General features: G+C 55.8%; 1 protein-coding gene across 1 annotated transcript; it reads right to left on the reverse strand.

Moving 5' to 3' along the window:
• Positions 1 to 537: 537 nt before the first annotated feature.
• Positions 538 to 5,374, reverse strand: SLC32A1 (solute carrier family 32 member 1). Its single transcript, XM_059133221.1, has 2 exons — positions 4,703 to 5,374; positions 538 to 2,471 (listed from the first exon to the last, which is right to left on the reverse strand). Exons 1-2 carry the CDS (start codon positions 5,093 to 5,095, stop codon positions 1,284 to 1,286), a joined length of 1,581 nt encoding a protein of 526 aa, XP_058989204.1. The 5' UTR covers positions 5,096 to 5,374; the 3' UTR covers positions 538 to 1,283.
• Between the last annotated feature and the right edge of the window lie 8,534 nt (positions 5,375 to 13,908).

A 13,908-nucleotide genomic window follows, 5' to 3' on the forward strand; every position in this document is an offset into this window, starting at 1 on the left:
GCCAAATTTCTTCACTGTGGCTGTGTAAACCTCAGCTTGGTTGGACTTGAACAGGGCTCCCCCACCCCCGGGGGAAGCCAGGTTGGCCCCTGGCCCTGGGAGCCCAGGGAAATAAAACAATCTGCTGCTGATTTCCCTTATAGTTCTCTTTAAAGTCCACAGCCAAGTGTAGATTTCTGCATGCCCTTGTTAATTGTCTCTCCCCTCACCCTGGGGACTGGAGGTTGAGAGAGTCCCCTGAATTCTCAGACAGATCCAACCCCCAGGAGGGATTCAGAACAAATCTTGTGCTGGTGGCTGCACCGCTGAGACCACACTGAAACGGCTGGGAGCACCTCATGCTCCTTCCCCTACCTCCCACAAACACCCGGAGAGCTTCCTCTTAGTGAAGACCATCCTCCTCACTCTGCCAGGCTCTCCCAGAACCCTTTAATGACAGGTGCTCCTCCACCCACACCTGCTTCACCCAGCCTGGCCAGAGCCAGCTCCCCCGCGGTCCAGGGCTTTGGGATCTCCCGCAGCGCAAAAATGCAGAACCAACGCAACGCCGGAGCACCTTTGTTTCTTCTTTATTTGCGGATATAATTATGTACCGCACTCTAAATTAGAGATAGATTTTTTTTTCTGATATACATTTCATCTTATTCACCACGAGCACACCACACGCACAGTAGAACAGTTCCACAACCTGATAAATTGCACAAGATGAGTTTGGATTCCTGAAAACCAGCAGGCAAGCCGGCCCTGCCTCGGCTTCTCGCCTCCCTGCTTCGCCGAAGGAAATTGCCCACCCGAAACAGATTTCCCGGCCAGCCTTTCCCTCCGCAGGGTTGAAATGTCTCTGGAATGGGAAGCGCTCTTGCTGGAAATGGCTGGACGCTGCAGATTCTGAGCACTGGATGGCTGTGAAATGTCCCCCCAAGGTCAAGTTTCTGCGCCTGCGAGCTGCGACCCCTCTCCCTCCCTTCCCTACCCACTTCGGTGTCAGGGACCGAAGAATCGGGGTCCCCGCGGGAAGGACAGAGAGCCTGGCCCACAAATTCGCCCCGGCCTCCCCCAGAAACTAGGGTGTTGTGGAAAGGAAAGGACAACAGAAACGCAGACGCGATGGATTGTGGATTCCTATCCCCTCCCACCCACCCCCCATCCCCGATAATCAGAAACTAGGAACCAGAGATGTTGTTTAAAGCTCGGCTTCCCAAGCGCGGCGGCAGGGCGCACAGGGCTGGTGGGGGTGGGAGGGGAGGGTGGGAAGAGCGCCGGAGAACCGGAGCCCGGGCGCCCTAGTCCTCCGCGTTGGTTCGGTAGGCCTCGATGAGGCCCTCCAGCGAGTGCACGAAGCCGGACACACTGCAGATGCCACCGATGACAAAGATGGCGACATCGAAGAAGACTTGGTGCCACAGCAGCTTGCGCCAGAGCAGGCGCAGGTGGAAGAGGCTGGGCAGCAGGAAGCAAAGCCCGGCGCCCGTGAGACTGCCGGTGAGGCCCATAAGCAGCGCGAAGTGCGGCACGTAGATGGCCATGAGCAGCGTGAAGACCACGAGCGCACAGCGCAGCGTCAGCCCCCACGATTTGAGGCGCCCGTCGCCGCCGTAGCAGGCGGGGAAGAAGGCGCGGCTGCCTTCCTGGAAGAGCGACTTCTCCAGCACCTCGACAGCAGCGAAGAAGGGCAGCGGGTAGGACAATAGCGCTTTGGCCACCAGGAAGATGTTCACCACGGCACGGATGGAGCCAGGCAGGTTATCCGTGATGACTTCCTTGGTCTCGTCGGCCCAGGTGAGGTAGGCGACCAGCGCGAAGAGGCCTTTGAGCACGCAGGCGGCGATGTGTGTCCAGTTCATCATGCAGTGGAACTCGCTGGGCTGCTGCATGTTGCCCTCCAGCGAAGGCAGGAAGATCTGGGACGTGTAGCTGAACACGATGATGCCGATGGAGATAGGAAACTTCTTGACATCGATGTAGAACTTGACCTTCTCCCAGGCCCAGTCGCGTGCCCGCGAGAGGCAGTAGGCGATGACCAGGATGTTGATGACGAAGTGAGCCAAAGTGCACAGCAGGCTGAACTTGGACACCGCCTTGAGGTTCTTAAGGAAGGCGCAGGGCAGCAGCACGGCGGTGGCGATGATGGACCAGGACTTCTGCGACACGGGCAGCCCTGGGAAGCTGTTGTACATGAGGTTGCCGCTGACCACAACGTACAGGATGCAAGTCATCACCAGCTCGATGATCTGCGCTACGTTCACCACGCGGCCTCCCAGCGTGGGGAAGCGCGGGGCGCAGCACGCGTTGGCTATGGCTACGTACGAGTCCCGGACCCGCACCACCTCGCCGTCCTCGTTCTCCTCGTACAGGCAGGCGATGAGGATCTTGCCGGTGTAGCAGCACACCACAGCGGCGAAGATGATGAGGAACAAGCCCAGGTAGCCGCCGTGCAGGATGGCGTAGGGCAGGCCCAGCACGAACATGCCCTGCGGAGCGGAAAGGCGGCGAGACCCGGGTGCTCAGCGACCCCAGCCTTGCCGGAGGGGACCTGGGGGCGTGGCTTAAGGCTGTAGCCGCAAGGGGGCGCTAAGGGGAGAGACATCTGGGCTTAAGCCGCGGGGAGGAGAGGTTAAGAGTAGGCTGGAATGGGGGTGCACCGAGGCCTAATAGGAGAAGCCTGGGAGTGGAGTCAGAGATGGAGAGGGAGGTGTTCAAGGCCGCAGCTGAAAGGGAAAGGTGTGCCTGCGGCTGGGAGGTGCGGAGGAGGCTGAGTGTGGGGTCAAGCCGCAAAGAGGGCCTGGTATATGGAGAAGGGGCTAGAGCGGTAGAGCTGGGCCTGAGCCATTAAGAAGAAGGGGCGCGGGATTTAAGGTGGGGCTGGAATGAGGTACGGGGAAGCTAATGAGGGCCTATGGCCGACTGGAGAAGGGAACACGAAAGCGGCAGTGGGAGGGGAGAGAGCTAGGGTAGGACGGAAGAGGGGCTGGGGGTGCGCGAACCCGAAGCAGAGGGAGGCAAGAACGGCGGGTATGTGAGGATGCTCGCCAAGGCTTCGGGGAAGTGAGGCCAGAGGCTCGCGGAGTGGGAGTCCTAGGGCAAGGCCTCGGTACGGTGGGAGAGGCTGGGGCCTAAGGAAGGGGCTGAGAGTGGTAGAGACAAGCAGGATAAGGGGCCCCGGGGGAGAGGGGGTGGAACACGAGTCGCTTTGAATCTAAATCAAGGAGTCAAGCTGCGGACTCGGCGGGCGGACCGTGGAAGGAGGGTTTAGACTCTACAAAGGGAAGAAAAGCTAACGAAATCCAGGGTTCCCGCGGCCTCCTGGCCTCCAGGTTTCCTCCCTGGCCTCCCTCCGGGCCTACGGAACGGGGGTCTTCAAAGACGCCCCCGGCGAAGGCGCGGGTGGCAAGGAGGTGGCCGCGGTCACTTGCCCGTGGTTCCGCACAGCCGCCTCGCAGGGCCCGGGAGCGGGAGGCGCCTCGGGTCGGACCACTTAGTGCGCAGTGCCCTGCGCGGCCTGGGTCCCCAAAGCAAACCCTCCTAGGCCTTCCGCTCCCGGGAGATCCCTGTTGTGCGCCCCAACGACGGCGGGCTCCGGGGACACCTGGGAGACCAAGCCACAGGGCCTGGGGGTTCCTTGGGCTGGGTCCTCCTCCTCCCCTCATGCCGCCGCCTGCCCGCCTTCGCGAGCTCCTAGGGTCGTTGTGCCGACTCCAAACCCGCTCCCGGCGGAGTCCGGCGCCGCCTGGTGGGGAGCGGGGCGTTGCGAGTAGGGTGAAGGGGTGGCTGGCCTGGAGACCAGGGGCTGTTTGGAGCAACCGGAGGAGGCTTCTCCAGGGTCACACGCGGAAAAGCCGGTCGCCTCTTTGCGGCGTAGCCGGGATTTCGGGCGAAAAGGGTGAGTCTGTGCACAGGGAGCACGGAGGTACCATAAACTAATTGTGGTAATTGGTACATCACGTATCTGCTTATGTTTGTATACACCTGCATGTCCCTAGTAGGGCTGCACTTGGGAAAGTGGGCTAGATCCTGTTTGCATGAATCTGTGCTTGTGTGCAGGTGTATGTTCAAGGTTCGTGTGTGTCTGGTATGTACAGGTATGCGCTTGTGTGTGGGGGGGTGTGAAGGTACGTTTGAGGATAATCTTGTGGTCTATATATAGATGCACGTCGTGTGCACCTGGACGGACATTTGTTCGTGGGGGAGGGGGATATGAGCAAGTGCGTCTGTGCCTGTGTCAAGGGAGAGGACTCCCAGCTCAGCAATTTCCCTCTCTCCTTTCCTCCTGAACATGCAGCTGTAAATCCATTCCGGAGTCCCAGGAGACACTGTTCCCTCCAATCCTGATTTTCTTTCTCCCTCTCCCCTCCCCGCTTCCCTCCTCCCGGTTCCCGTTTGCAAGGTCTTAGGGCAAGTGACCGGGACCAAACCTCAGCCTAACAGTCAGGCGCCTGGAGCCTCGGGAGGGAGTGCCGATCTGGGCGGGAGACACCGCTTGTAGTGTTGTAGACGCACCCCCCCCCCCAACACACTTCCTCGGGGCTGGGAGGAGTGGGGGAAGGTGAGATCCTGGGTACGGAAGGGCATCTCTCAGCAGAGATCGCGGGCGGGGTTGGGGGGGAGGATCTGGGGAGGACTTGGACGGGGGGTAGAGCCTGATGCTCCAGTGCGGGAGGAGCGGGAGGGTGGGGGCAGACAGAGCAGGGAATCCCGAGCTCACCTGGATAGCGTTGGTCACGTTCCAGCCCGCCTCCCACGCGGTGATCTTGGGTTTGTCGTGTCCCCCAAATTCTCCACCAGCCCCCAGATTCTGGTCTTTGGAGCCGGAGGGCGGCAGGGGCGCGCCACCGCCGCGCTGGTAATGGATGTCTCCCTCGACGGGTGGTTCGGCGCCCTCGTCCCCACAGGGCTCACCCTCGGTTTTCAGGATGTCCATCTGCAGGCCCTGACGGTGCTCAAAGTCGAGGTCGTCACAGTGAGCAAAACCCACTGCTTCCTCGTCGGTGGCCGCTTGAAAACCCATCCTGGCGAACATGCCGCTCACCTTGGCCTGGGACTTGTTGGACACGGATGTGGCCACGTTGGACAGCTTGCTGCGAAGAAGGGTGGCCATGGCGGCGGCGGGGTCCGTGGAAAAGACAGAAGGGGCTGGGGTCGCGGGGTACGCGCGGCAAGGAGGCGAGGGCCAGGGGGGCGCGAGGCCGCTATTTTCGCTTGCTTTCCCCGCGGCGCCCCAGGGCGCTCTGGCTCATGACCCCCTCGGCTGGCGTCTGAGGCTCGCTCGGAGCCCACCCTGCGGGCGGGCAGCGGGGTTGGCGGAGCAGCGGCTGCGAGTGCACTGCGGAGCTGCCGCGGGGCGCGCGCTGGGCTGCGGAGGGCGGCGGCGGCGGCGGCGGCGGCGGCGGCGGCGGCGTCAGAGCTGCTACGCGAGGCTGGTGCGGCGCCCCCACCCGTGCGCAGCCCAAGGCGCTCCCGCCCCTCGAAATCAGGCGGGGGGGTGCGGGCGTTGGGGAAGGGGAAACACCCGGAGGCGGAGGGGGTGGGGAAGAGGGCAGCGAGAAGAGACCGGGGGCGCGAAGGGACTCCGGAGAATTGAGATGGGGGCCGGGGAAAGGCGCCTGCCGGATGGCACCGAGAGGGAGCGCACACGGGAGGGGGCTCGGAGGGCGCAGTGGGGGCTGCAGTGCTGCATTTCTGGGGGAGGCGCTAAGCTCTGATCCTAGCCCTTCCCACCTCGACGCCACAGGGAGGGAGGGGGCCGGAGCCTCCTAATTGTCGCGGTCTGGCGGCCGCGACTACCCCCTCCAGAGGCCGGGAGCTTTCCGGTCCAGGAGCCTCTGGCCAACGACTGGTCTGGACATCCGGAAAGGCAGCAGGACAGTTACCTGTTTCAGGCGGCGCGGGCCGTCTGGGCGTCGATCTGTACCCATTATTCAGACTGAGAACTGGCCGCAAACCCCCCTCGGAGGCAGAAGTGTCCGTCCTGGACCTCTCTCAAGAATGCTCAGCCCGGCCTCCGTCACTGGGCTGTCTCAACTCGTCCAGGGACGCCGCGATGAAAGCGATTCTGCGGCTCGCTCGCCACCGACTGCTCTCCAAACGTGTGCAGAATGGAGACGAAAGGTTGGCCTTTCACTTTCTTTTCGTTTGGGAGTCTGGAAGGAGGCAGGACTTCGTGCGGGCATCTCTCTCGACAGCTTCGTGGAGGGTCTGCGAATGTCCACGCCGCAGAGGGGCGCACCCGGAGTCCCGCCCGGGGGAAAGCCGGGCTCGCCACGGGCCCCGGGCGCGGAGGTGCGCCGGTGCGCTCGCCGCGGCGGTGAAAACCTAGACCTTTTCTGTTGAGTGGGGTGCGTGTGTGCGCGCCGAATAAGAGAGCGAGCCCGAGACAAAGACCGATATTGTATCAGATACGGCTACGGGCTGAATCTGAGCGGACTCCGAGGGTGAGATTTGGTAATCGTGTTTATTCTGTAAATGTGTGGTTTCGTGCGCGTTTGAGCCTATGCGTGCGCCGAGCTTGTGTGTGTTGGATTGTGTGGATAAGTGTTCCCGTGTGGGTTGCCTGCGTTTTTGCTTGTGTAAGCCCTTTTGTGGTTGTGTCTCTCTGAGGGTCCACCGCTCGGTATGGGTCCCTGACTGTTCCCAGCTGGGCTCCCGCCGGCACTCCTCTTGAACCTGAGCAGTAAACAGCAGCTTTGCGACCTGGCCTAAGTGGAGGAGGACTGGCGACTCTGACTAGAGTGGGGGCAGGGGTAAGGAGAAATTGAAGTAAACGAAAAGAAAGGGTCCCCTATCTCCCCCTCTCAAGGCTCTGTCTCTATGAGAACCCCAGTCTCCCCCTCCCCTGTAGTATTTTTAGATTAGTTCACGTCAGCGCACAAGTAGGACGGCCTGAGGGCCCTGACCAGCCAGTTGGAGCTGCCAGGACCGGCCCCTATTTCTTGTCCCCCCCACCCCCTCTCAGCGCCTCACAGTCTTCCACAAGCTCTTCTCCAGATAGGAAACCTCTGCCAGAATGGGCTGAGATGCCCTTGATCTCTCCCTAGGTACCCTCTTAAATTCCAAGAGCCTGCTTGCCAGAAACCAAAGCAGAAACCCACCCCTGTAAGTTACCCGAAGAATCCATCCCTTTACACCAGCTGCTATGACAAGAAAACCTTTCCATAGAGCCTGACCCCAAACACAGACCCTGCAAGTTGTGACAGGACTCAGAACAAAGAGAACGGAAAACCTTCCTCCCCCAACACAGATTGTCTCCTCCAGAGGCTTGAAATAGAACTGATCTCCCATCCCAGAGATTTGCCCTATACAGAGACCCTCCTCCATCCCCATCCCCAGAGGGTGCGGCAGAGACCCCTCTCCCTAGACTCCTACAGACAAAGATCTTTACCTCCTAATCCTCAAGCCACCTTTTCTGTTCCTGGCAAAATTCTTTAGTTCCACACTAGGTGATCTGGGCAGAAACTAGGGGTCCCTATTGCCTCCCTCTAGCCCATACACACCCACACCTGAAGACAGCCACTGATGCCTTCTTTGACAAGTGAAACAATGCTGTATATGTATCAGTTGGTCATTGTTGATTTATGTGTGGATTTTATAAGGATCCAAAATGCTTACCCTCTCTTTCCTTTCCCGTTCTGATGTTTGCCGCTGTCTAAGACTCAAGGGGGGGGGGGGGCTGTGAAGGTCTTTCATTAGTTAGAAATGGGGTCATTCATTCATTCATTCATTCATTCAGCAAACCTCTTCCCTGACCTACCGTGCACATGACTGTCTTCCCACTATTGTGGAAACCACCAGGACAATGTGAGGATGGTCCTTGTCTAGGTCACCCACCACAATTCTTGGGTCTGTGGGGACATTGGAGAGCATTCAGTCCAATCATCCTTTCTGCAATGCTTAAGCCATCCCTGAAACACCCCTTCTTTCACAGATAAGCACACCCAGTGAGATGTCCTGCTCAAGGTCACCCAGAGTCCAGGGTAGAGCCAGGCTAGGCCCCAGGAATCCTGATGCTCCTCCTGCGCCTTCCCTTCCATGACCTTGTCTGTCCTTCCATCTCCTCTCCCTGGCTGTTCCGGGTTTGGCCACCACGCTGTCAAGAGATGACATTTGAAACAGACACCCATCCCTCTAGCAGTCATCAGATGTCAGCAGTTGGAGGAGAAAAGCGTCTGTATCACTCTTTTCCTGCTAATTGCCACAAATACCTCTTCCCAGGCCAGGGTGGCAAGCTCCCAAGCAGCCTTTCCTTCCTGGAAAATTCTGCTCCCTTGTGTACCAGCTGTGCAACATTGGACTACTTACTTAACTTCTCTTAGCTTCTACTGCCTCATCACTGAAACATGAAAATAACAATAATAATAACAGCCTTGTTTGGTTCTTGGAAGGATCCAGTGAGTCTTGTATATAAAATGCCTACCTGTGAATGCTCAGTGCCTGGTACATGGTAGCAATTATTCTGTCATTGTTGCTGCTGCCATATCGAATGGCCATGTCTCATTGTTCAGGGAAAGCGAGTGTGCAAGAAAAAACCCGTGATGTATGTGAAAGCCAGGGTGAGTTGGTATGTGCACTCTTCTGTCTTTGCCTCACCTCCCCCTCCTCACCCCTTCCAGGGAAAGGAATGGAGGTCAGGAATTGGGCAGAGGGCAGGGGACCTGGCAGGCAGCCCCTGGAGGCAAACAGGACAACCTGCCTAGCTGGTAATGAGCTGGGCGTGCTCTAGAGGAGCTATCAGCCTCCAGATTCTCCTGATAAGCTCCTCTAGGGGCACCCTCTCGAGAGGAATTTGCAGCAACGTGGCCCCCTGCGCTGAAACACAACGCACACAAACACACATGCACTCACACACAGCGAATGACAAGATAACTGACAGGTGGACAAAGAAGCGAGGGCTGGAGCCCAGATTCAAGGACAACTGGCAGGTTTACACTGGGCAGTGCACACAGGTCAAGGATGGGCCAGCACATGGACATACAGAAGATCTGAACTGAGACTGCCTGGCACACAGAGAAACCAGGATAGACAACCCCTAGGTTGAGCCCCGTGGGTACAGGTACTGTCGCCCAGATGACAGACACACAGCAGCACAGGACAGGCATGGACATGGAGAGTTGTACACGCACCGACAGACACCCCGACACGGACCACACATACACATTCACACCCAGACCCATAGTCAGGCAACCCTGAGTGCAAGAATACCCCTATAGGATTACTGAAGGGGAAAAGAGGGGGAGAAAGGGAGGAAAAGGGGCAAAGGAGACATAAAAAGAAACATGCTAGAAGAGGGAAGAGGGAGACAGAGAAGGACGTGCCAGGCAGAGGCACCAGCCAGCAGGGCACAAAACAGACAGAGTTTCCACGGCCTTCCTCTTGGCCCATGCCAGACAGAACCCCTGCTCCCCACCCTGGGAGTCCGGACGGGGGCTCTCCTCTCAGGACCATACAAGGTCCCACAGTCTTGAGGGGCTTAGGGGTATCCCAGGAATCCTGCCAAGTGAAGGGAGGATGGGTTTCTGGATCAATCCTGCAGTCTGGGATCAGCTGGGAGGAGCACCCCTCTCGCAACATGAGATCCCTTTCTGGTTTTGATGCTTTCAGTACCCAAGGGGTTAAACGCCTGGCAAATGGAGATGGAGGCCACTTTGGGGGAGAATAAATAGGGTTAAATAGAACTGGGCTTATCTCCCAGAGCAGGCAGCAACATGGGGGATGGGGCAGGGAGCCCTTGAATTAATGGCCTGGAAAGGCAACATCATGAGCATCATTTTGGGGCTGAATGATCACAGACAGACCCCCCTCCCCTTCCTTTTCCAGAGCAAGTTCTGTCAGTGAGCCTTTTCCTGCTGAGGGCACAGATGCTGGCTCTACACCTCATCCTCCCTCCGTCAAGCTGGGACAATGGTGAGGTTTGTTCTGCAGCTGGAAGAAGCCATGCTTACCTTGCCCCAAACCAGAGCTCAATTTCCTGATACCATATCTGTGGGCACAAGGGAGGAGAGGGGGCAGCAGGGCAGAGGCTTCCAAGTGGGCAGCCCATGCCTGGAACAAAGACCCTGAGTCTTCCCTCCTTTGGTGTGACAAATCTGGGGGGACGGGGAGGGGTGCGTGCTGCCTCCAATAGCTCAGGGTACAACATATTAAAATGTATTAATGACTAAATATGAGTGGTTTTCCTTGCTAAATTAGCCTCCTATCTCTGGAGGTAAGCAGGCAGAGGCTGGATGTCTATCAGGGACAATGTCCAGGGCGGTCCTGTCTCAGGGTACGGAAGGCTGCGTTTCATAATTTCTGGACTTCTAGATTCAAGCCTTCTGTGCAGAGGGCTCCGAGAAAAGGCCAGGGAACAGGGGACGTAGGGACCCAGGCCTAGCCCTCAGTAGCCTTGGAAACCAGAAAAGGCTGCCTACAACTGATGAAGGCATGCTGAAACAGACTTGGTGGGTTAGAGCAATGGTTTCTACCTCTTTCTGAGAACAGTCTCCTGTTATTCTGGGAGGCGGGGGGGGGGGGGGGGTGTGCACAGTGACCTCACTCCCCACTGGGTCTCCAGCACACCGTAGGTAGACTCGAAGAAAAAAAACATGGGTGGGGTTGAATTAAATCGATATCACACGGCGTGCCTGGGTGGCTCAGTTGTTGCGCGTCTGCCTTTGACACAGATCATGATCCCAGGGTCCTGGGATCCAGCCGAGCATCAGGCTCCCTGCTCCGCGGGAAGCCTGCTTCTTCTCCCACTCGCCCTCATTGTATTCCCTTTCTCACTGTCTCTCGGTCAAATAAATAAACAAAATCTAAAAAAATAAAAAATAAAAAAATCGATATCACAAAACCATTTGACCTCTGAACTTTTAGTATAACTGGCTGAGGAAACACACATACACAATGACCAAAATCCAGCTCTGAATTTTGAGTTCCGTTGCCCCTCCAAACAGATTTGTTTTTTTATACCCACATCACCTGCCGGGTTAAAAGGGAGTCATGCATACACGTGCAAGATGGGATCTTTGTTCAGAATTGGCTTGGGGTATACACTCAGATTCGGGGACTCCAGCACCCCTAGGAATCTGTGGGTCCCTGGTTCTAGCGACTGGGAGAGAAAATGGTAGGGGAGGCTCTGACTGGTGAGCCTTGCGTCGAGAACCCTGGGCTCCAGGGGTGCAAAGGGGCTGGGGGGCCATCTGGCCTCCTAGACACTCAAACCTTGCTTGTTCTCTCTGCTGTATGAGGACACAGTGACAAGGTGGCCATCTGCAGGCTAGGAAGAGTGCTCCCCAGAAACCAACCCTGCCAGACCTTGATCTGGGACTTGAGCCCCTGGAACTCCGAGACAGTGACTGTCCCTTGGCTAAGCCACTCAGTCTGTGGTGTTTTGTTAAGGCGCTCCAACTGACTAAGACACTGAGCATCTCTGCCAGCCCCTCCTAGCACTAGGATAGTGGGCAAAGATTTTTCTAGGTCACAATGCCTTTGGACATCTGATGAGGCTGAAGGTCCTCTTTCCAGATGCATACACATGTCACACAGAGTTTCAAATCCTCTATAGCCTGCCCAGGATGACTCCGTGATCTCCAAGTTAAGAGCCCAACCTGTAAATTTTCTCTCGCTTCCAGTTGCGCTGAGAGTCAGAGCTGGGTGAAATGTCCAAGTTACTATTAACAAGTGTTTATTCCACGCATGCTCTTTCATGATTGCCTTACAGCGTCCGTGTGAGCTTGGATTGGTTTCATGTCCATTTACAAGATGAGGACAGCAGAGTACAAAGAAGCTAAGTAACTTGCCCCAGGTCTCACAGATAGGTTGTGGTGGATCTGGGATTCAAACCCAGGTTTAGAGCTGTCCTTAAACCCTCAGCACTCTAGGTGAGTCCTTGTGGTAGGGCTTTGACCGTGGGCTCTGGGGATGAGCTACAGTCTAGATCTGGCTCCCACTGGCCGGATCGCTCTCCAGGCATTGACTGGTATATATGTCTACTCTGGCCACCGTCTTCTTCCTCCCGATTATACAGGCAATTCTTCTGGGACAGGGAGATGGGGAGGCACACAGCAGGCACATAGTGGTTGCTCAGAAGAACTTGTGAATTTCATTAACATTTGGGTACAGTCTGGCCTCAGAGGGCTGCACTCTGTGTGTTCTGGGCTTTCCAGCCTCAAGAGAACGTGACTGTTACCCCCACAGGATGCCCTAGCCCAGCACAGTTGATAATGTCTCCTGGGACATCAGTTGTTTCCTAACCTGGGATGTGTGAGCCCTCACCCAGAATTGGTTCGTTTTATATTATTATTTTTTAAAAGACATTACTTTTTTTTTTTAATTTTTAAAGATTTTATTTATTTGACAGAGAGAGAGAGAGAGAGAGTACAAGCAGGGAGAGCAGCAGGGAGTGGGAGAAGCAGGTCCCGCTGAGCAGAGCCAGACATGGGGCTCCATCCTAGGACCCTGGGATCATGACTTGAGCCGAAGGCAGATGCCCAATGACTGAGCCAACTAGGCACCCCAAGATTTTACTTTTAAATAATCTCTACACCCAACATGGAGCTCCAGCTCACCACCCTGAGATCAAGAGTCACACGCTCTACCCACTGAGCCAGCCAGCTGCCCCTATATTATATTGTTTTATATCTAAAAAAATCTACCAGCAGATTCTGAGTCTCCTGGATGACCAAACTGCTGTAATTGTCATAAGCCTCATGACAAAAGACCAGAGGGGGGCTAAATGCTGAAGCATACCGAACCATACTATTGTGCAGTGGCAATTTAATTTCAGCATACATCATCCATCACATTAAATTAATTGTGTTATTTTGAGTCTTTTTATTTGGTAGCTTTGTTTGTATCCCATCGGTATATTGTCTTAGCTTTTCTTGTTGTACAGAGCTAAAAGGATAAGGATTTCTACCTACCTTTATGTTTGTATACATTTCAGTAAAATTGTAATAAAGATAACTCATCAATTGTTGGGAAGGGGCTGTGATTTTTTTCCCCCCTTTCAAAGTGGCTCGTGTATGACTCAAATGTGAGCGGCGTGCATTTAATTCATTCTGACCAAGTAGAAAATAAGCTTCGCACATTGGTGCCCCACACACAGCCCCTGCCACCTGGACGGGTCCCCATTCTCCTTTTGGCTCCCCACTGCTGCCTTCAAGGGGAAATATGACAGCGTAATGAACAGTTGTACGACGTGCTATAAAAAGGCAATTAAGGGAACTATTGGACTGGGACAAGCCAGCGTGACCTGGTTAATAGCTCTGAGCTGAGCTGGGCCGTGGGGAGGAGGGGCGGGAGGAGGGGGAGGGGGCTTGCTGCTCTACTGCCGCCGGCTGAGGCAGATCTCCCCTGCCTGCTATGTAGGAGGGCACCCAGGGTGGTCTTAGGACCAATGGGTCCAGGGACTGTTAAGGAGGATGTTGGTTCGGAGTCCCCTCTGCCACTCCTGGCTGAGTAACCCTGGGCAGGTGGTTCAGGGTCTCTCAGCCTCAGTTTACCTATCTATAAACAGGGATAAAAACAAAAGTTCTAGAATTATATCCTGGCAGTGAGAAGAAGGGGTGACCCAGTCACTGTTATACTGGTCGGCTCAGAAATGCACACGGAGTCCAGAGGAAGACGTGGATGAGGCTTTCACTATGTTTTCAAGTAGGATTAACTTCATTCAACACAATCTGTGGCTGGGTGTGTGTGTGTGTGTGTGTGTGTGTGTGTGTGTGTGTGTGCTATTCTCAGCTCGCCTAGGCTCTGCAGGACAGTTCCTTTTTTTTTTTTTTTTAAGTGTTTCAAGTTTTTATTTAAACTTTAGTTAGTTAACAGAGTAATATTGATTTCAGGAGTAGAATTTATGCATTCATCACTTCCGTACAATACCCAGCGCTCATCGTAGCAAGTGCCTCCTTAATACCCGTCACCCATTCAGTCCATCCC

The sequence above is a fragment of the Mustela lutreola genome, chromosome 9 (assembly GCF_030435805.1).
Source record: "Mustela lutreola isolate mMusLut2 chromosome 9, mMusLut2.pri, whole genome shotgun sequence".
NCBI lineage: Eukaryota > Metazoa > Chordata > Mammalia > Carnivora > Mustelidae > Mustela > Mustela lutreola.